The 22,744-nt window shown below is 43.4% G+C and overlaps 1 protein-coding gene across 1 annotated transcript in view; it reads left to right on the plus strand.

Moving 5' to 3' along the window:
• LCT (lactase) overlaps positions 1-22,744 on the plus strand; it is a 77,366-nt gene that overhangs the window by 17,943 nt on the left and 36,679 nt on the right. The window contains exons 6-7 of the mRNA XM_002749479.6: positions 3,161-3,881; positions 20,254-20,899. Coding sequence (XP_002749525.2) covers positions 3,161-3,881; positions 20,254-20,899 — 1,367 coding nt within the window. The remainder of the gene's footprint in view (positions 1-3,160; positions 3,882-20,253; positions 20,900-22,744) is intronic.

The following is a 22,744-nucleotide window of genomic DNA, read 5'->3' on the forward strand; positions in this document are numbered from 1 at the left end:
TACTGAGTGGGACTCATGAGGTTCTGCTTTCTCATCTGTCAGTTTGCCCAACTGTGCACAACTAGCATGATGGCTCACACCTGTAATCTCAGCACTCTGGTAGGCAATGGTGGAAAGATTGCTTGAGTCCAGGAGTTCAAGTCTGGGCTGAGCAACATGGTGAAACTCTGTCTCTACAAAAAATATAAAAATCAGTCAGGCATATTGGTGCATGCCTGTGGTCCCAGCTACTTGGGAGACTGAGGTGGGAGGATCACTTGAGCCCAGGAGGTGGAAGTTGCAGTGAGCCGAGATTGTGCACTGCACCAGCTAGGATTTGAAACCCTGTCTTCTAGTTTAAGATCTTTTTGGAGACAGTGTGAGCTTGTGGAAGAATGGCCAGGTTAAAGATAGATCTGACCATCTCGCTGAAGTTACATAATGAGTAAGAGAAATGAGTTCTCTGTGCCCACATCTTCAATGCAAAGGGTGAAATGTCCTCCCCATAAGGAGGCAGCGTGGACAGGAAAGCCAGCTGTTGCAGCAGGGCAGATGCCTAACTTGACAATGTTTTAGGGACAGAGGTTTTAATGTATGTTGGGGTTGTAAACAATGTTACTGAGTGACTGAAGTTCCAAAGTTTGCAAATAATATACTTTTTAAAATTAGAGATTTTGAGATTATGCCCATAATTACATTGCTTTCGTGCATGCGCATCCCACTATGCTTTTTGAGTGAGAAAAGAATGGCGTGGAAGCCAGTACTGGGAATTGCCCAGAACCTCAGCACTCCATGGGGGGACGTAACATGCATGAAGGTCATGCACCATCCCTTAGAGTGGGACAAAGGCTGGGACAATAATTGACTTCCAGACCTTCAGTGGGCATTCTCTTTGTCATTCACCTCTGATATTTCCAGTGCAGCTCTGTTCAGGGTCATAAGCTTCAGTGCCAACACCTCTTGTACTTTTCCTCTTCTGGTATTTGACTGTCCTGAGCTATATTCTCCTATTATTCCATCCTCTCGATCCACTTCAAGTCAGCTGTTCAGATCAACATACCCCCAGCAGCAGCTGTACCTCAGGCTTTATGTGGCAGTGCAAACTTGCAATGGACAGACCTGGGTCAGCACTACTTCCTGACCACACCTGGAGTCAGCCAGGAAGGACTGGATGTGGCTTCAGGAAAGAAAACTAGAGAGGCCATAATAAAATGGGTTCTCTGAGAAGCCAGTGATTGCAAGCAACGCCAGCTCTGAGGTTCTCTCAGCACTTGGTGGTGCTTTGCCTGAAGGGGAGGTCCAACACGACCTAATATTAGACAGCCAGTGGCCCCTACTCAGGAGGATGTGGTTGGAGAACCCGCTGAGTGCAAGGGCAGTGGGTGAGGAATGGTTCAGAGAGGACTAACATAGTTTTCTCCCTGAGAATTTTAGATCTTACAGGGGTGATAGAGGCCCCCAAACAACTCTTATATGAGACTGTGGCAGGAGACACACGGTACTGCACCTTGAAAAGGGGAGAACTAAGAAGCCCTGGATGTGGAGCCTGAGGCATCAACATGTGCTAAATCCCTCCGCATGACCACTAAACCCAGGGCTCCCAGCTCCAAGCCTGTACAGCAAGTTCTGTTTCATCCCAGGGTGGTTTGTTTCCTCAGACCTCTTTTCATGCATCCAGGAGGAAGGAGTCAGGGCCAGAAGGAATGGGTGAGAGTGAGGTTTGGAGCAGCAGAGGCTGTGTTTATGGGCACCGTGGAGCAGTGCCGCCTCCCTGGCTGCACTCCACAGTGGCACATGTGTTGGGATCATCCACAGGGAGAGGATCATTTCCCTTCCCACTGCTTTAACAAATGTCGGAGTTGATGATGAGTGAAACAGAAGGCACTTAGGTTTGGAGGATGCCTCCTGGAAGGTGACCCAGGCCCAGGCTTCACTCCTTGAGAAGATCTCTGAGGTGTCCCTGTCACTTCCAGTTCTGCACTGTGGGCCAGCTGGTACAGGTGCCATCCCCTCTCCACACGATGGCTGTGTGATAGGGAGATGCTCTTGTACTCCACCTTCTTTTCCCCAGGCATGTGCCACGCTCCCTCCTCCAGACCAGCACACCTACTTCTGCCAACCCGTCCTCAAGGCTGCCCTCTGCTGGGTGTAATTTGCAGCATGCATGCTTTCCCACCCGCAGGACATGTCTCACTGGCTGTGAAAGCAATTTAGAAGTTGGCAATCACAATTGAAAAAAAGAAAAAGGAGGAAAGGAGAACTGGAGGGAGGAAGATGAACTGGAGTAAAATAGAAAATATCAGACCACATTTTGTATAAATGCAGCATGTACTTTTATGTGAAGTTTTATTTCATATGCATATATATACATACACATACATGCACATAAGCATGTATGTATATAAGGTCAAAAGCACAGAATCTGCTCCACTGCCTGCAAGATGTATGGTCAAGGAGAAGTTACTCGTAATTACCAGGAATCCAGGATCCTTCATTATTACTTTGTCACCTTTAACAAGATTTCTACCTCATGGTCCAGGATGGATGCTTGAGCTCCTGCTATTATGTCTGAAATCAAAGCAGCAGGAACAAGAAAAGAAGCAGTAGTCAGGACTGATATTTAGTTGGTCCACATCAGTGTACTTCTATACCAGCTGATAAATAGCCGCTGGCTCCCTGAAATCAGGAAGTTTCCCATTTCTTTAAGTCTCAGTTTCCTCCTGTGTAGAATGAGAATTAATCATTGCAGTACCCATCTCAGAAATTTGTTGGGAAAATTAAATGAGATAATACACATTCATTCTTATCACAGCGGCCAGCACAGAATCAAGGCTCAATAAATTGAAGCCATTGTTATTATTAGCTATGTTTTATAAACAGTAAATTATACGAAGAATAAAATATGGCAGCAGAATTGAAGACAATATTCAAGGGCAATCTGATACAGAGAAGAACAGTAGCATTGTTCCTCTTTTAACCATGTAAGAGCAAGAATCACTAACCTCAGAAGGGGTAATAATAATTTTCCTGTCTACCAGTCACTTTCTGCCCATGGCTTTGCAGATAGGACTTTTGACACAGTGTCTCTGATCTATCTGATTAAACACAGTAGTTATCTGTAGGGGGCATTTGTTTTGTAACTGACAGTGTCATTCATTTTTATGTCCCTTCAATCCCACAGCACATCTTGTTCTCTGACTGGCAGCCTGGCCCTTCAGCCTGACCAGCAGGAGGACCACAAGACCACACGTTCCCCTCTTGCCTCGGCCTATCAGAGAGCCTGGGAAGCATTTGCCAATCAGTCCAGAGCAGAAAGGGACACCTTCCTGCAGGACGTTTTCCCTGAAGGCTTCCTCTGGGGCACCTCCACAGGAGCCTTTAACGTGGAAGGAGGCTGGGCCGAGGGCGGGAGAGGACCGAGCATCTGGGATCCACGCAGGCCCTTGAACACCACTGAGGGCCAAGCAACGCCAGAGGTGGCCAGTGACAGCTACCACAAGGTGGTCTCTGATATCGCCCTGCTTCGCGGCCTCCGGGCTCAGGTGTACAAGTTCTCCATCTCCTGGTCCCGGATCTTCCCCATGGGGCACAGGAGCAGCCCCAGCCTCCCAGGCATTGCCTACTACAACAAGCTGATTGACAGCCTGCGGGACACAGGCATCAAGCCCATGGCCACACTGTTCCACTGGGACCTGCCTCAGGCCCTGCAGGATCATGGTGGATGGCAGAATGAGAGTGTGGTGGATGCCTTCCTGGACTACGCAGCCTTCTGCTTCTCCACATTTGGGGACCGCGTGAAGCTGTGGGTGACCTTCCATGAGCCATGGGTGATGAGCTACGCAGGCTATGGCACTGGCCAACACCGTCCCGGCATCTCTGACCCAGGAGTGGGCTCTTTTAAGGTACTTCCCATCCCTGCAGCTCCTACTAATTGGTGGAGAAAGGACAGTGGCTGGAAGAAAATAATTTTCTCTGTTTTCTTCCATCAGCAAGCCTTTACTTTTTGTTCTTTCTTTAAAGAAATCAGAGGAGGGAAAGAACCATAAATTGTTAATCACCTGGCCAGGTACGGAGGTTCATGCTGGTAATCCCATCACTGTGGGAAGCCGAGGTGGGCAGATTGCTTGAGTACAAGAGTTCGATACCAGACTGGGCAACATGGTGAAATCCCGTCTCTACAAATAAATACAAAAATTAGCTAGGCATAGTGGTGCATGCCTGTGATCCCAGCAGGAGACTGAGGTGGGAGGATCACTTCAACCAGCAAGCCGAGGCTGCAGTGAGCCAAGATTGCCACTGCGCTCCAGCCTGATCAACAGAGCAAGACCCTGTCTCAAAAAAAAAAAAAATTATTAATCACCTTATTTTGTCCAGACACTATACTGGTACTTTTAAAATATAATAGTTATTACATCCTCAGAATAGCACTGATGGATTAGAGTGGGTCGGAGAAAATAAACAATGTGGTCATGATGACATTGTTCCTGAGTCACCAGGTGGAAGTCAGGATTTGAGCCCAAGTCTTCTTGACTCCAAATCAAGTTCCTCATGTCACTTAGTGACAAGGGACAGAAAGCTCAACTCAAAGTGATTTAATCCAGGAGAGAATTCACAAGTTCAGAAGGTTGAAAAGTCTTCATTTAGCCTGATCAGGATGGAATTTGATGAGAGCACAGGCAGTGTCACCAGGACCCAGTTCTCCCTCTCTTGTTCCCTCGTTGGCTTTATTCTTGGGCTACTTTGCAGCCAGATGACAGCAACCCTGTTTCTGTTATTTCAAAACCAGTAGGGAAATAAAATATGGCAGCAGAATTGAAGACAAATATTCAAGGGCAATCTAATACAGAGAAGAACAGTAGCATTGTTCCTGTTTTAACCATGTAAGAGCAAGAATCACTAAGATTCTTCCCAACAGAAGTGTCCCTGTGTCTCATCGTCTCTCAATGGGTCACATGCCCACTCTGAACCCGTTACTGGGTCCTGCCTGGGGGCTGTGGCGACTGACTGATGTGCTTTTACTCCTCAATATGCTACCCGAGAGGTGAGGAGGTGGAGAGGGAAGAGGCAAGGAGGTATTGTCTTTCCAGAGGGCAGTAAGGGCATCATTTCAACAAGAAGGGGATATAGGCCAGGTGTGATGGTTCACACCTGTAATCCCAGCACTTTGGGAGGCTGAGGCAGGCAGATCACCTGAGGTCAAGAGTTTGAGACCAGCCTGGCCAACATGGCGAAACCCCATCTCTACTGAAATGCAAAAATAGCTGGGCGTGTTGGTGGGCAACTGTAATCCCAGCTACTTTGGAGGCTGAGGCAGGAGAATCACTTGAACCTGGGAAGTGGAGGTTATAGTGAGCCGAGATGGCACCACTGCACTCCAGTCTGGGCCACCTGAGTGACAAAGCGAGACTTCATCCCCCCAAAAAAAAGATTATTTCCTGTGCCTTGTGCTAGGTGTTAAAGAGGGGTCACAGCCGTGCCCAGGGCATGTTATAGCCTTTTGGGGAAGTTGATGTTAACACACATAGCAAAATTACAGAACTTTTCAAAAAGACAAACACCATGAATAAATGACTCGATGGAATGCCAAACATCGTAGCACATGAGTCAGAGCTTCCATTCAGCTCTTGCACAGCAAGTGACTGCACATATGGAGTGACTTTGCCACCCACCTTCTGAAAATGGAAGGTTTGAAATCTTCTGTTTGACTCCTTGTTGTAAAACTTACCTGAATCTTTTCTTCTTAGTCATTTCTTACCCTTTGAACTGTGGCTCCTGAGATATCTTTACGGAGACTTTGATGCGAAAGTCCCCTTCACTTTTCTCCTTCAGTTCTTCCCTTTATTTATTAGTTGAATATTAGAATATTATTGTCTTAGTGAGCTTAAGCTGAAATAACAAAACACCATAGACTGCTGGTTTAGACAACAGATATTTATTTCCCACCATTGTGGAGCTGGGGAAGTCCAAGATCAAGGGGCCAGCATGGTCGGGCTCTGGTGAGGGTGCTCTTCCTGGACTGCAGACAGCCACCTTCTTACTGTCCTCATATGGGGATGGTAGGGAGAGCTCACTCGTATCTCTTCTTATAAGGACACTAATACCACCACCATGAGGGTCCCACCCTCATGACCTCCTCTAAACCTAATCACCCCTCAAAGGCCCCCTCTCCAAATAGCATCACACTGGGGATTAGGGCTTCAACATATGAATTTTGTTGGGGGACCTAATTCAGTTCATAGCAACTATTAAGGAAAAAATTTAAAGGAAAAAAAGTCTTATTATTTTACACTATCTCCTTCCAATCTTGGCTTCTTTGCATTTATTGTGTTGTCACAGGGCACCTCAGATTGTTGCTCACTGTTTATTTGATACCATGCCATTAGTACTTTTCCCTAATTGTAAGCTGTCACGATGACTGTTTTGATGCTTGTCTAATATTCCACTGAACTCCCTTCCTGTTACTGGCTAATTTAGAAGAGAAACATCCTTGCTTTTGGGAAAGGAGCATAGTTTGCCATTAGAGTTTAGAATTCAATTAAGGACTAATATTTGGGATGTAAGAAGCAGCCAGATGTTTTAGGGATTATGGCCTATTTTAACATGAAATTTGTTAGAAGTAAGTGTCATCCTCTTCATATGATAAAAAGGCAAAGGGGAAGCAAGCTAAGATTTTGCAAACTCACTCCTGCTCTCTGAGTTTCTGCTTGATGCTTTATATACACATATTTAATCCTCACAGATGGATCCATAATTACCCACTTCTTGCCAACAAGAAAGCTGAAGTTGAGAGCAAATTGTCAAAGTTAACAAGTTACTGACAGAGTCAAGATATAAGTTTAGGCTTGTTATATTTCAGATACCCTCCTTTTGCCCCTACTTCCCACAAAAAGCTGTTGCTGTTTGTAAGAGCATGAGTTAAGTGTACAAAGAAACTCCTAGTTTGGTTTTTCTTTCTAGATTTCATTAAATAGAAAGAACAAGTAGGCAAGAGGGAGCACTCCTCTCCCTTGTGTGCTAATTAAAATAACCCTCCCTGTGGACTGATTTCTCAACAAGCGCTTATTAAGGACAGAGGCAGAATAGCAGTATGGGTGACAGTAACAGGCTTGGAGTCAGACTGCCAGGGGCTTGTTCTCGCTTTACTCCTGACAGTGGGCCTTGTGGAGTTACTGTATAGCTCTGGATCTTGTTTTCCCCATCTCTGTAGTGGTGGTCATTATTGTACCTGCCATATGAGGTTGTGGTGAGGATTACAAGAGAGAATTCATTAAGTAGTAGGTGCCCAATACATGTTAGTTATTATTAATGTGGTTGTTGATGCTGTTATTTTGTTGACAGTGTTGAAGAATTGCTATTGACTTGTTGACGTCAACATTGTTGATATTATTGACTTGTTGACATTGGTGTTGATTTCTTTTTTTTTTTTTAATTGCATTTCAGTTTTTGGGGTACATGAGCAGAGCATGCAAGACAGTTGCGTAGGTACACACATGGCAGTGTGTTTTGCTGCCTTTCTCCCCTTCACCCACATTTGGCATTTCTCCCCAGGTTATCCCTCCCCACCTCCCCCTCCCACTGGCCCTCCCCTTTTCCCCCAATAGACCACAGTGTTTAGTACTCCCCTCCCTGTGTCCATGTGTTCTCATTGTTCATCACCCGCCTATGAGTGAGAATATGCGGTGTTTCATTTTCTGTTCTTGTGTCAGTTTGCTGAGGATGATGTTCTCCAGATTCATCCATGTCCCTACAAAGAACACGAACTCATCATTTCTGATTGCTGCATAATATTCCATGGTGTATATGTGCCACATTTTCCCAGTCCAGTCTATCATCAGTGGGCATTTAGATTGGTTCCAGGTCTTTGCTATTGTAAACAGTGCTGCAATGAACATTCGTGTGCATGTGTCCTTATAGTAGAACGATTTATAGTCCTTTGGATATATACTCAGTAATGGGATTGCTGGGTCAAATGGAATTTCTATTTCTAGGTCCTTGAGGAATCGCCACACTGTCTTCCACAATGGTTGAACTAATTTACACTCCCACCAGCAGTGTAAAAGTATTCCTATTTCTCCATATCCTCTCCAGCATCTGTTGTCTCCAGATTTTTTAATGATCGCCATTCTAACTGGTGTGAGATGGTATCTCAATGTAGTTTTGATTTGCATTTCTCTAAAGACCAGTGATGAGCATTTTTTCATATGTTTGTTGGCCTCATGTATGTCTTTTTTTGTAAAGTGTCTGTTCCTATCCTTTGCCCATTTTTGAATGGGCTTGTTTTTTTCTTGTAAATCTGTTTTAGTTCTTTGTAAATTCTGGATATCAGCCCTTTGTCAGATGGGTAAACTGCAAAAATTTTTTCCCATTCTGTTGGTTGCCGATTCACTCTCATGACTGTTTCTTTTGCCATGCAGAAGCTGTGGAGTTTGATTAGGTCCCATTTGTCTATCTTGGCTTTTGTTGCCAATGCTTTTGGTGTTTTGATCATGAAGTCCTTGCCTACTCCTATGTCCTGAATGGTTTTGCCTAGATTTTCTTCTAGGGTTTTTATGGTGCCAGGTCTTGTGTTTAAGTCTTTAATCCATCTGGAGTTAATTTTAGTGTAAGGTGTCAGGAAGGGGTCCAGTTTCTGCTTTCTGCCCATGGCTAGCCAGTTTTCCCAACACCATTTGTTAAACAGGGAATCCTTTCCCCATTGCTTGTTTTTGTCAGGTTTATCAAAGATTGTATAGTTGTTGATATGTTGTGTTGTCTCCGGTGCCTCTGTTCTGTTCCATTGGTCTATATCTCTGTTTTGGTACCAGTACCATGCTGTTTTGATTACTGTAGCCTTGTAGTATAGTTTGAAATCCGGTAGTGTGATGCCCCCCGCTGTGTTCTTTTTGCTTAGAATTGACTTGGCTATGCGGGCTCTCTTTTGGTTCCATATGAAGTTCATGGTGGTTTTTTCCAGTTCTGTGAAGAAAGTCAATGGTAGCTTGATGGGGATAGCGTTGATTCTGTAAATTACTTTGGGCAGTATAGCCATTTTCACGATATTAATTCTTCCTAACCATGAACATGGAATGTTTCTCCATCTGTTTGTGTCCTCTCTGATTTTGTTGAGCAGTGGTTTGTAGTTCTCCTTGAAGAGGTCCCTTACGTTCCTTGTGAGTTGTATTCCAAGGTATTTTATTCTTTTTGTAGCAATTGCGAATGGCAGTTCGCTCTTGATTTGGCTTTCTTTAAGTCTGTTATTGGTGTAGACGAATGCTTGTGATTTTTGCACATTGATTTTATATCCTGAGACTTTCCTGAAGTTGCTTATCAGTTTCAGGAGTTTTTGGGCTGAGGCGATGGGGTCTTCTAGGTATACTATCATGTCTTCTGCAAATAGAGACAATTTGGCTTCCTCCTTTCCTATTTGAATACCCTTTATTTCTTTTTCTTGCCTGATTGCTCTGGCTAGAACTTCCAGTACTATATTGAATAGGAGTGGTGAAAGAGGGCATCCTTGTCTAGTGCCAGATTTCAAAGGGAATGCTTCCAGTTTTTGCCCATTCAGTATGATATTGGCTGTTGGTTTGTCATAAATAGCTTTTATTACTTTGAGATACGTTCCATCAATACCGAGTTTATTGAGGGTTTTTAGCATAAAGGGCCATTGAATTTTGTCAAATGCCTTCTCTGCATCAATTGAGATAATCATGTGGTTTTTGTTTTTGGTTCTGTTTATGTGGTGAATTACGTTTATAGACTTGCGTATGTTGAACCAGCCTTGCATCTCGGGGATGAATCCTACTTGATCATGATGAATAAGTTTTTTGATTTGCTGTTGCAATCGGTTTGCCAATATTTTATTGAAAATTTTTGCATCTATGTTCATTATGGATATTGGCCTGAAGTTTTCTTTTCTTGTTGGGTCTCTGCCGGGTTTTGGTATAAGGATGATGTTGGTCTCGTAAAATGATTTGGAAAGGATTCCCTCTTTTTGGATTGTTTGGAATAGTTTTAGAAGGAATGGTACCAGCTCCTCTTTGTGTGTCTGGTAGAATTCGGCTGTGAACCCGTCTGGACCTGGGCTTTTTTGTGTGGTAGGCTCTTAACTGTTGACTCAACTTCTGACCTTGTTATTAGTCTATTCATAGTTTCAGCTTCCTCCTGGTTTAGGCTTGGGAGGACACAGGAGTCCAGGAATTTATCCATTTCTTCCAGGTTTACTAGTTTATGTGCATAGAGTTGTTTGTAATATTCTCTGATGATGGTTTGAATTTCTGTGGAATCTGTGGTGATTTCCCCTTTATCATTTTTTATTGCATCTATTTGGTTGTTCTCTCTTTTCTTTTTAATCAATCTGGCTAGTGGTCTGTCTATTTTGTTGATATTTTCAAAAAACCAGCTCTTGGATTTATTGATTTTTTTTGGAGGGTTTTTCGTGTCTCAATCTCCTTCAGTTCAGCTCTGATCTTAGTTATTTCTTGTCTTCTGCTGGGTTTTGAGTTTTTTTTATCTTGCTCCTCTAGCTCTTTCAATTTTGACAAGAGGGTGTCAATTTTGGATCTCTCCATTCTCCTCATATGGGCACTTATTGCTATAAACTTTCCTCTAGAGACTGCTTTAAATGTGTCCCAGAGATTCTGGCATGTTGTGTCTTCGTTCTCATTGGTTTCGAAGAACTTCTTTATTTCTGACTTCATTTCATTGTTTATCCAGTCAATATTCAAGAGCCAGTTGTTCAGTTTCCATGAAGCTGTGCGGTTCTGGGTTGGTTTCTGTATTCTGAGTTCTAACTTGATTGCACTATGGTCTGAGAGGCTGTTTGTTATGATTTCAGTTGTTTTGCATTTGCTGAGCAGTGCTTTACTTGCAATTATGTGGTCAATTTTAGAGTAGGTGTGATGTGGTGCTGAGAAGAATGTGTATTCTGTGGATTTGGGGTGGAGAGTTCTGTAAATGTCTATCACGTTTGCTTGCTCCAGGTCTGAGTTCAAGCCCTGGATATCCTTGTTGATTTTCTGTCTGGTTGATCTGTCTAATATTGACAGTGGAGTGTTAAAGTCTCCCACTATTATTGTGTGGGAGTCTAAGTCTCTTTGTAAGTCATTAAGAACTTGCCTTATGTATCTGGGTGCTCCTGCATTGGGTCCATATATGTTTAGGATCGTTAGCTCTTCTTGTTGTATCGATCCTTTTACCATTATGTAATGGCCTTCTTTGTCTCTTTTGATCTTTGTTGCTTTAAAGTCTATTTTATCAGAGATGAGAATTGCAACTCCTGCTTTTTTTTGCTCCCCATTTGCTTGGTAAGTCTTCCTCCATCCCTTTATTTTGAGCCTTTGTGTATCCTTGCATGTGAGATGGGTTTCCTGGATACAGCACACTGATGGGTTTTGGCTTTTTATCCAATTTGCCAGTCTGTGTCTTTTGATTGGTGCATTTAGTCCATTTACATTTAGGGTTAATATTGTTATGTGTGAATTTGATACTGCCATTTTGATTCTAAGTGGCTGTTTTGCCCGTTAGTTGTTGTAGATTCTTCATTATGTTGATGCTCTAGCATTTAGTGTGATTTTGGAATGGCTGGTACTGGTTGTTCCTTTCTATGTGTAGTTCCTCTTTTAGGAGCTCTTGTAAAGCAGGCCTGGTGGTGACAAAATCTCTGAGTACTTGCTTGTTCTCAAAGGATTTTATTTTTCCTTCACTTCTGAAGCTCAGTTTGGCTGGATATGAAATTCTGGGTTGAAAGTTCTTTTCTTTAAGAATGTTCAATATTGGCCCCCCTCTCTTCTGGCTTGTAGTGTTTCTGCTGAGAGATCTGCTGTGAGTCTGATGGGCTTCCCTTTGTGGGTGACCTGACCTTTCTCTCTGGCTGCCCTTAGTATTTTCTTCTTTATTTCAACCTTGTTGAATCTGACGATTATGTGCCTTGGGGTTGCTCTTCTTGCGGAATATCTTTGTGGTGTTCTCTGTATTTCCTGCATTTGAGTGTTGGCCTGTCTTGCTAGGTGGGGGAAATTTTCCTGGATGATGTCCTGAAGAGTATTTTCCAGCTTGGATTCATTCTCTTCATCCCCTTCTGGTACACCTATCAAACGTAGGTTAGGTCTTTTCACATAGTCCCACATTTCTTGGAGAGTTTGTTCATACCTTTTTTACGCTTTTTTCTCTAATCTTGGTTTCTTGTTTTATTTCATTGAGTTGGTCTTCGACTTCAGATATTTTTTCTTCTGCTTGGTCAATTCGGCTATTGAAAGTTGTGCATGCTTCGCGAAGTTCTCGTATTGTGTTTTTCAGCTCCTTTAATTCATTCATATTCCTCTCTAAGTTATCCATTCTTGTTATCATTTCCTCAAATCTTTTTTCATATCTTTTTTCAAGTTCCTTAGTTTCTTTGCATTGATTTAATGCATGTTCTTTTAGCTCACAAAAGTTTCTCATTATCCACCTTCTGAAGTCTAATTCCGTCATTTCGTCACAGTCATTCTCCATCCAGCTTTGTTCCCTTGCTGGTGAGGAGTTTTGGTCCTTTCTAGGAGGCAAGGTGTTCTGGTTTCGGGTGTTTTCCTCCTTTTTGCGCTGGTTTCTTCCCATCTTTGTGGATTTATCCACTTGTCGTCTGCGTAGTTGCTGACTTTTCGATTGGGTCTCTGAGTGGACACCCAGATTGTTGATGATGAAGTATTTCTGTTACTTGGTTTTCCTTCTACCAGTCTAGCCCCTTCGCTGTACGACTGCTGAGGTTCACTCCAGGCCCTGCTTGTCTGGGGTGCACCTATTGCAACTGCGGAACAGTGAGGGATGCTACCAGTTTCTTTTTCTGCTCTCTTTGTCCCAGGATGATGCCTGCCAAATGTCAGTCTTTTGGATATAGAGGGGTCAGGGAGCTGCTTGAGGAGACAGTCTGTACTTTATAGGAGCTCAATTGCTGAGCTGTGAGCTCTGTTGTTCATTCAGGGCTGTTAGGCTGCTATGTTTGATTCTGCTGCAACAGAGCTCATTAAAAAAACCGTTTTTTTCTCAAATGCTCTGTGTTGGGGGGTTCGGGCTTTGTTTTTGGATGTCCGTTGAGGTGTCCTGCCCAGCTAGGAAACAGTCTAGTCACTGTTTGCCTGCCGAGGCTCCGCCCTGCTGTTGTGTTGTTCGCCCTGTTGCTGCAGGCTCTGCTTTTCTGCTGCGGTCTCCGCCACGGGCTACGCCCCGTGGCGGAGTCTCTCTGTTGTAGCTGGTTGCCTCGGCAATGGCAGGCTGCGTCAGCAGTGGGCATGTATCTCAGTAGGGGCGGGTTGCCTCGGCAACAGCTGGCTGTATCAGCAGTGGGCCTGTATCTCAGTAGGGGTGGGTTGCCTCGGTAATGATAGACGCCCCTCCCCCACAGAGCGTCTCAGGGGCCGTCTGCACGGGGAGCGTTTGGAATCGCGGCTTTGTTCGTCCCACTGGGCTACCCCAAATGCTCTGTCCCTGCAATCCCCTGGGCTGGCCCACTGTCCAAGTCTCTTTCAGTCTCAAGTCCAACCCTCTCAAGTCTCAGGTTGCCGGTTCAACAGGGCACCCAGACAAGCACACCCTGTGGGGAGCGCTGGGTAGAGCCGGCCGCCGCCACCCCGGCTGCCGGCTTTGCCAGGCGGTACCTCTGCCTGGCGTCCCGCGTCTCCTTTATACTTGGGAATTTCCCCGTTCTGTGGGCAACAAAGATCAGGCTGAAAATGCAGCTCTGACTCACCTCTCCGCGGATTCAACGAGAGCTTCAATCCTGGGTTGTTCTCACAGCGCCATCTTCCAGATGAGACCTTGTGTTGATTTCTTGACATTGTTGACATTGTTAGTATAGGTCTTAACTTGTTTATATTGTTGTTAACTTTAATATTGACTTGTTGATATCAAGTTGGTGCCAACATTATTTGTTGATGACTTGATGTTAAGATTAGTGTTGATGTTGTCAGTATGACAATGTCAATGATGTTGTCTTTTTAAATTTTATTTATTGTACTTTAGGTTCTGAGGTACATGTGCAGATCATACAAGATTGTTGCATAGGCGCACACATGGCAATGTGGTTTGCTGCCTCCATCCCCTCATCATGTACATCTGGCATTTCTCCCCATGTTATCCCTCCCTGACCTCTGCACTGCCTCTCCCCCGCTGTCCCTTCCTTGGCCCCCACAACAGAGCTCAAGGAAATAAGAGAGGACACAAACAAATGGAGAAACCCCCAGTGTGTGACGCTCACATCCCTCTGTCCATGTGTTCTCATTGTTCATCACCTGTCTATGAGTGAGAACATGCAGTGTTTGATTTTCTGTTCTTATGTCAGCTTGCTGAGAATGATGGTTTCCAGATTCATCCATTTCCCTACAAAGGACACAAACTCATCGTTTTTTATGGCTGCATAGTATTCAATGGTGTATATGTGCCACATTTTCCTTGTCCAGTCTATCGTCGACAGGCATTTGGGTTGGTTCAAGGTCTTTGCTATTGTAAATAGTGCTGCTACGAACATATATGTGCATCTGTCTTTGTAACAGAATGATTTATTATCCTTTGGGTATATACCCAGTAATGGGATGCTGGGTCAAATGGAATTTCTATTTCTAGATCCTTGAGAAAGCGCCACATGTCTTCCACCATGGTTGAACTAGTTTACACTCCCGCCAACAGTGTAAAAGTGTTCCTATTTCTCCACATCCTCTCCAGCATCTGTTGTCTCCAGATTTTTTAATGATCACCATTCTAACTGGCGTGAGGTGATATCTCAATGTAGTTTTGATTTGCATTTCTCTAGTGACCAGTGATGAACATTTTTTCAAATGTTTGGTGGCCTCATATATTTCTTCTTTTGAAATGTGTTCATATCCTTCCCCCACTTTTAGATGGGTATGTTTGTTTGTTTGTTTTCTTGTAAATCTGTTTTAGTTCTTTGTAGATTCTAGATATTAGCCCTTTGTCAGATGGGTAGATTGCAAAATTTTTTTCCCATTCTGTTGGTTGCCGGTTCACTCTAATGATTGTTTCTTTTGCTGTGGAGAAGCTCTTAAGTTTAATTAGATCCCATTTATCTATTTTGGCTTTTGTTGCCATTGCTTTTGGTGTTTTACTCATGAAGTCCTTGCCTATGCCCATGTCCTGAATGGTATTGCCTAGGTTTTCTTCTAGGGTTTTTAAGGTGTTAGGTCCTATGTTTAAATCTGTAATTCATCCGGAGTTAATTTTTTCATAAGTTATAAGGAAGGAATCCAGTTTCAGCTTTCTGCATATGGCTAGCCAGTTTTCCCAACACCATTTATTAAATAGGGAATCCTTTCCCTATTGCTTGTTTTCGTCAGGTTTGTCAAAGATCAGATGATTTTAGATCTGTGGTGTTGCTTCTGAGGCCTCTTTTCTGTTCCATTGGTCTATATCTCTGTTTTGGTACCAGTACCATGCTGTTTTGATTACTGTAGCCTTGTAGTATAGTTTGAAGTCCAGTAGTGTGATGTCTCCCGCTTTGTTCTTTTTGCTTAGAATTGACTTGGCTATGTGGGGTCTGTTTTGGTTCCATATGAAGTTTAAGGTGGTTTTTTCCAGTTCTGTGAAGGAGGTCATTGGTAGCTTGATGGGGATAGTGTTGAATCTATAAATAACTTTGGGCAATATGGCTATTTTCACAACACTGATTCTTCCTACCCATGAGCATGGACTGTTTCTCCATTTGTTTGTGTCCTCTCTTATTTCGTTGAACAGTGGTTTGTAGTTTTTCTTGGAGAGGTCCGTTACATCCTTTGTTAGCTGTATTCCTAGGTATTATATTCTCTTTGTAGCAATTGTGAATGGGAGTTCACTCATGATTTGGCTCTCTGTTAGTCTGTTATTGGTGTAATGCTTGTGATTTCCACACACTGATTTTGTATCCTGTGACTTTGCTGAAGTTACTTATCAGTTTCAGGAGATTTGGGGCAGAAATGATAGGGTCTTCTAAATATACAATCATGTCGTCTGTAAATAGGGACAATTTGACTTCCTCTTTTCCTAATCGAATACACTTTATTTCTTTTTCTTGCCTAATTGCTCTGGCTAGAACTTCCAGTACTATATTGAACAGGAGTTGTGACAGAGGGCATCCTTGTCTAGTGCCATATTTCAAAGGGAATGCTTCCAGTTTTTGCCCATTCAGTATGATATTGGCTGTAGGTTTGTCGTAAATAGCTTTTATTACTTTGAGATATGATCCTTCGATACCTAGTTTATTGAGAGTTTTTAGCATAAAGTACTGTGGAATTTTGTTGAAGGCCTTCTCTGTATCTATTGAGATAATCATGTGGTTTTTGTCTTTGGTTCTGTTTATGTGGTGGATTATGTTTATATACTTCTGTATGTTGAACCAGCCTTGCATCCCCGGGATGAAGGCTGCTTGATTGTGATGGATAAGCTTTTTGATACACTGTTGCAATCGGTTTGCCAGTATTTTATTGAAGATTTTTACATCTATGTTCATCATGCATATTGACCTGAAGCTTTCTTTTCTTGCTGAGTCTCTGCCAGGTTTTGGTATCAGGATGATGTTAGTCTCATAAAATGATCTGGGAAGGATTCCCTCTTTTTGGATTATTTGGAATAGTTTCAGAAGGAATGGTACCAGCTCCTCTTTGTACGTCTGGTAGAATTCAGCTGTGAACCTGTTGGGACCTGGATTTTTTGGGTTCATAGGCTATTAATTGCTGCCTCAACTTCAGCCCTTATTATTAGTCTTTTCAAGGTTTCAACTTCTTCCTGGTTTAGACTTAGGAGAGTGCAAGTGTCTAGGATTTTATCCATTTCTTCCAGGTTTACTGGTTATGTGCATAGAGTTGTTTATAGTAATCTCTGATGATAGTTTTTATTTCTGTGGAATCGATGGTGATAATCCCCTTTTTATTTTTTTATTGCATCTATTTGATTCTTCTCCTTTTTTTATTAATCTGGCTAGCGGTCTGTCTATTTTGTTGATCTTATCAAAAAGCTCCTGAATTTATTGATTTTTTTGAAGGGTTTTTTGTCTCTCTCTCTTCTTCATTTCTGCTCTGATCTTAGTTATTTCTTGTCTCCTGCTAGCTTTTGAGTTTTTTTGATCTTGATCCTCTAGCTCTTTCAGTTTTGACGATAGGGTATCGATTTTAGATCTTTCCTCGCTTCTCTGGTGGGCATTTATTGCTATACATTTCCCTCTAGACACTGCTTTAAATGTGTCCCAAAGATTCTGGTACGTTGTGTCTTTGTTCTAGTTGGTTTCGAAGAACATCTTCATTTCATTGTTTATCCAGTCAACATTCAGGAGTCAGTTGTTCAGTTTACATGAAGTTGTGTGGTTCTGATTTAGTTTCTTAATTCTGAGCTCTAATTTGACTGCACCGTGGTCTGAGAGACTGTTTGTTATGATTTGCATTCTTTTGCATTTGCTGAGGAGTGATTTACTTCCAATTATGTGGTCAATTTTAGAGTAGGTGCCATGTGCTGCTGAGAAGAATGTATATTCTGTGGATTTGGGGTGGAGATTTCTGTAAATGTCTATTAGGTCTGCTTGGTCCAGATCTGCGTTCAAGTCCTGAATTTCCTTGTTGATTTTCTGTCTGGTTGATCTGTCTAATATTGACAGTGGAGTGTTAAAGTCTCCGACTATTATTGTGTGGGAGTCTAAGTCTCTTTGTAGGTCATTAAGACCTTGCTTTATGTACCTGGGTGCTCCTGTATTGGGTGCGTATATATTTAGGATCGTTAGTTCTTCTTGATGCATTGATCCTTTTACCACTATGTAATGCCCTTCTTTGTCTCTTTTGATCTTTCTTGATTTAAAGTCCATTTTATCAGAGACTAGGATTGCAACTCCTGCTTTTTTTTTTGCTCTCCATTTGCTTGATAAATCTTCCTCTATCCCTTTATTTTTAGCCTATGTCCTTGCATGTGAGATGGGTGTCCTTGCATGTGAGATGGGTGAATACAACACACTGATGAGTTTTGACTTTTTATCCAATTTGCCAGTCTGTGTCTTTTGATTGGGGCATTTAGTCTATTTACATTTAAGGTTAATATTATGTGTGAATTTGATCCTGCCATTTTGATGCTAGCTGAATGTTTTGCCCATTAGTTGACACATTTTCTTCATTGTGTCAATGGTCTTTACCATTTGGTACGTTTTTAGAGTGGCTGGTACTGGTTGTTCCTTTCCTTGTTTAGTGCTTCTTTCAGGAGCTCTTGTAAGACAGGCCTGTTTGTAACAAAATCTCTCAGCAGTTGCTTGTCTATAAAGGATTTTCTTTCTCCTTTGCTTATGAAGCTTAGTTTGATTGGATATGAAATTCTAGGTTGAAAGTTCTTTTCTTTAAGGATGTTGAATATTGGCCCCCACTCTCTTCTGGCTTGTCGGGTTTCTCCAAAGAGGTCTGATGGGCTTCCCTTTGTAGGTGACTCTACCTTTCTCTCTTGCTGCCCTTAGCATTTTTTCCTTCATTTCAACCCTGGTGAATCTGACAATTATATGCCTTGTGGTTGCTCTTCTTGAGAAATATCTGTGGTGGTCTCTGTATTTCCTGGACTTGAATTTTGACCTGCCTTGCTAGGTTGGGGAAGTTGTCCTGGATAATATCCTGAAGAGTATTTTCCAGCTTGGATTCATTTCTCCGTCACATTCAGGTACACCTATCAAACGTAGATTAGGTCTTTTCACATAATCCCATATTTCTTGGAGGCTTTGCTCATTTCTTTTCACTCTTTTTTCTCTATATCTTGCCTTCTCATTTTATTTCATTGAGTTGATTTTCAGTCTCCGATATCCTTTCTTCTGCTTGCTCAATTCAGCTATTGAAACTTGTGTATGTTTCACAAAGTTCTCATGCTGTGTTTTTCAGCTCCATCAAGTCGTTTATATTCTTCTCTAAGCTGTTTATTCTAGTTAGCATCTCACCTAACCTTTTTTCTAGGTTCTTAGTTTCTTTGCACTGAGTTAGCACACATTCTTTTAGCTCTGAGAAGTTTGTTACTACCCACCTTCTGAAGGCTGTTTCTGCCAGTTCATCAGATTCATTCTCATCCATCTTTGTTCCCTAGCTGGTGAGGAGTTGTGATCCCTTGGAGGAGGAGAAGCATTCTGGTTTTTGGTGTTTTCATCCTTTTTGCCCTGGTTTCTCCCCATCTTAGTGGCTTTATCTACCTGTGGTCTTTGTAGTTGGTGACTTTCACATAGGGTCTCTGAGTGGATGTCCTTTTTGTTGATGTTGAAGCTATTTCTTTCTGCTGCTTAGTTTTCCTTCTAATGGTTAGGCCCCTCTGCTGCAGGACCACTGGGGGTCCACTCCAGACCCTGCTTGCCTGGAGATCACCTGCGGGGGCTGCAGAACAGCAAGGGTTGCCGCCAGTTTCTTCCTCTGCTATCCTCGTCCCAGAAGGGTACCTGCCAGATGTCGGCCTGAGCTCTCCTTTATGAGGTGTCTCTTTGGGTATATGGGTGTCGGCGAGTTGCTTGAGGAGACAGTCTGTCACTTATAGGAGCTCAAGTGCTGTGCTGGGAGCTCCGTTGTTCTGTGCAGAACTGCTGGGCAGGTACCTTTAAGTCTGCTGCAGCTGAACTCATAACCGCCTCTTTTCCCAGGTGCCCTGTCCTAGGAAGGTCAGCTTTATTTTTAAGTTCCTGTCATGCTGCCGCCTTTTTTCATAGATGCCCTATCCCGCATGGAGTAGTCTAGTCACATTCTGCCAGCAGAGGTGTTGCTGAGCTGCCACAGGCTCTGTCCAGCTGCTGTGGGAACAGTCTCTGTAGTGGCGGACTGCCTCGATAGTGGTTATTGCCTTTCCCCCCACTGAGCTGGACCGTCCTGGGTTCAGCTGTGCTTGCTGCGAAACTCTCAATCCAGAACGTTTCAGATTGCTTGTTTTTGGGAGTGGTACCCACTGAGCCAGATCACCTGGCTCCCTGTTTCAGCCCCCTCCCTTTCAGTTGAATGGGCGGCTCTGTCTCCCTGGCGTTCCAAGCACCAGTTGAAACGGCCGCCCAGACTTGTGTGAGTTTCTGTGCACCAACCAGGCACCAGCTGAAACCGTTGCGCTGAAAACTCATGGTGCTTTCGGCCCAGAGATCTCCTGGTCTGTGGGCAGTGAAAACTTGTTTGGAAATGTGGTGAGCACTCACCGTCTGTGCTGTTCTCACTGGGAACTGCACTCTGGAGTTGTTCCTATTTGGCCATCTTCTGTTGTTGTTGTCTTTATTGACTTGTTGACCTGTTATTGGTTCATTAGTCCTGTTGTTGCATTGTTATTACTAATCACTGTATTTCCTTCTTACTTTTTCACAAGGTGGCTCACTTGGTCCTCAAGGCTCATGCCAGAACTTGGCACCACTACAATAAGCACCATCGCCTGCAGCAGCAGGGGCATGTGGGCATTGTGCTGAACTCAGACTGGGCAGAACCCCTGTCTCCAGAGAGGCCTGAGGACCTGAGAGCCTCTGAGCGCTACTTGCACTTCATGCTGGGCTGGTTTGCACACCCCATCTTTGTGAATGGAGACTACCCAGCCACCCTAAGGAGCCAGATTCAACAGATGAACAGACAGTGCCCCCATCCTGTTGCGCAACTTCCCGAGTTCACAGAGGCAGAGAAGCAGCTCCTGAAAGGCTCTGCTGATTTTCTGGGTCTGTCTCATTACACCTCCCGCCTCATCAGCAATGCCCCACAAAACACCTGCATCCCTAGCTACAATACCATTGGAGGCTTCTCCCAACACGTGAACCATGCATGGCCCCAGACCTCATCCTCTTGGATTCGTGTGGTGCCCTGGGGGATAAGGAGGCTGTTGAAGTTTGTATCCCTGGAATACACAAGAGGAGAAGTTCCAATATACCTGGCCGGGAATGGCATGCCCATAGGGGAAAGTGAAGATCTCTTTGATGATTCCTTGAGAGTAGACTACTTCAATCAATATATCAATGAGGTGCTCAAGGGTAAGAACAATGGATATGCCAGTGATTGGAAGGTGGGTGGTACTTCTCCATGTCTTCAGTTTTTTTAATGGTACAAAGAAAGTCTCCTAGGGAAATGGAGCCAAGGAAAGCATTTTTGGTAGTAGTGGGGAGTCCTTCACATCAGCTTCCTAACTCTCTTTCCCAAAGGTTCATTCATATCATTCACGTCTTTGCTTCTGTGGTTGTTCTGTTTTGTTTTTGACACAGGGTCTTGCTCTGTTGCCCAGCTAGAGAGCTGGAGTGCAGTGGCATAAACATGGCTCACTGCAGCCTCAAACTCCTAAGCTCAAGCCATCCCCCCTCCCACCTCAACCTCTTGAGTAGCTGGGACCACAGTGTACATCACTATGCCTGGTTTGTTTTTTTTTTTAAGACATGGGATCTCTTCACATTGCCCGGGCTGGTCTCAAACTCCTGGGCTCAAGCAATCTCACTTCATCCTCCCAAAGTGTTAGAATTACATACATGAGCCACCATGCCTGACCCAGTGTCCTTATTGCCTAGAATACCTCCCTTCTACATTCTGCCCATCTGAGTCCCATGCGGTCATCAAGCCTCATCATATATATACACACACACTTTTTTTAAGAGTCAGGGTCTTGCCATGTCACACAGACTGGAATAGAGTGGCATGTTCATAGCCCACAGCAGCCTCAAATTCATAGGCTCAAGTGCTCCTCCCAACTCCAACCCATTAACTCTTCCCTCATTGCTCCAGCCACACTGGTCTTCATTTCCTTTAATTGGCTGCAAAATCTATATTCTATGTCATTGATTTTGATCTAGTTGATCCACATCTATGGCCTCATTCTTACCTAAAATACTATTTCATATGTCTTTTTATTCTCATTGGAAAGGTATGGCAAATAGGTTTCATCTCACAGGTCAGTCCTCGGTTAATCCAAGATGTTCTTATCTTGAGATCATTCACTGAATTACATCTGCAAAGATCCTTTTTCCAAATAAGGTTATATTCACTGGTATCAAGGATTAGAATTTAGATATATCCTTATTTTTTTTTTTTTTTTTCCTGAGATGGAGTTTTGCTCTTCTTGCCCAGGCTGGAGTGCAATGATGCAATCTCAGCTCATGGCAACCTCCACAACTTCCTCCTCAGCTTCCCGAGTAGCTGGGATTACAGGCATGCACTACCATGCCTGGCTAATTTTTAGTAGAAATGGGGTTTCTCCTTATTAGTCAGGCTGGTCTCGAACTCCCAACCTTAGGTAATCCGCCTGCCTCAGCCTCTCAAAAGTGCTGGGATTACAGGTGTGAGTCACCGTGTCTGTCCAGAATTTAGACATATCTTTTGGGGGCCATGTTTTTAGACAGGGTCTTGCTCTGGTGCCCATGCTGGAGCACACTGGCATGATCTCGGTTCACTGCAGCCTTGACCTCCTGAGCTCAAGCAATCCTGCCACTTCAGCCTCCCAAGTGGCTGGACCTATAGGTGCACGCCACCGTGCCAGGCTACTTTTCTTTCTTTTCTTCTTTTTTTTTTTTTTAATAGAGATGGAGTCTGGTCATGTTGCCCAGGCTGGTTTAATTCTTTTTTAAAATATGAAATATATCATCATTTAATGTCAATATTACTAAACATAAACAAGGAAAAACAAAAGCACATTGTTAGAAGATTGATTTATGGTCTTTTTCAGACTCAGCCTGCCTGCACCCGGGTGAATAAATAGCCATGTTGCTCACACACACACACACACACACACAAAAGAAGAAGATTGATTTATGTATTCTATATAAAACCAAAACATCCTAGTGGTAACACACGGGACACATCCCTTCCACTATTTCTTTTAAGATGGGGATCTT

Source organism: Callithrix jacchus, chromosome 6 (assembly GCF_049354715.1).
Source record: "Callithrix jacchus isolate 240 chromosome 6, calJac240_pri, whole genome shotgun sequence".
Taxonomy (NCBI): Eukaryota; Metazoa; Chordata; class Mammalia; order Primates; family Cebidae; genus Callithrix; species Callithrix jacchus.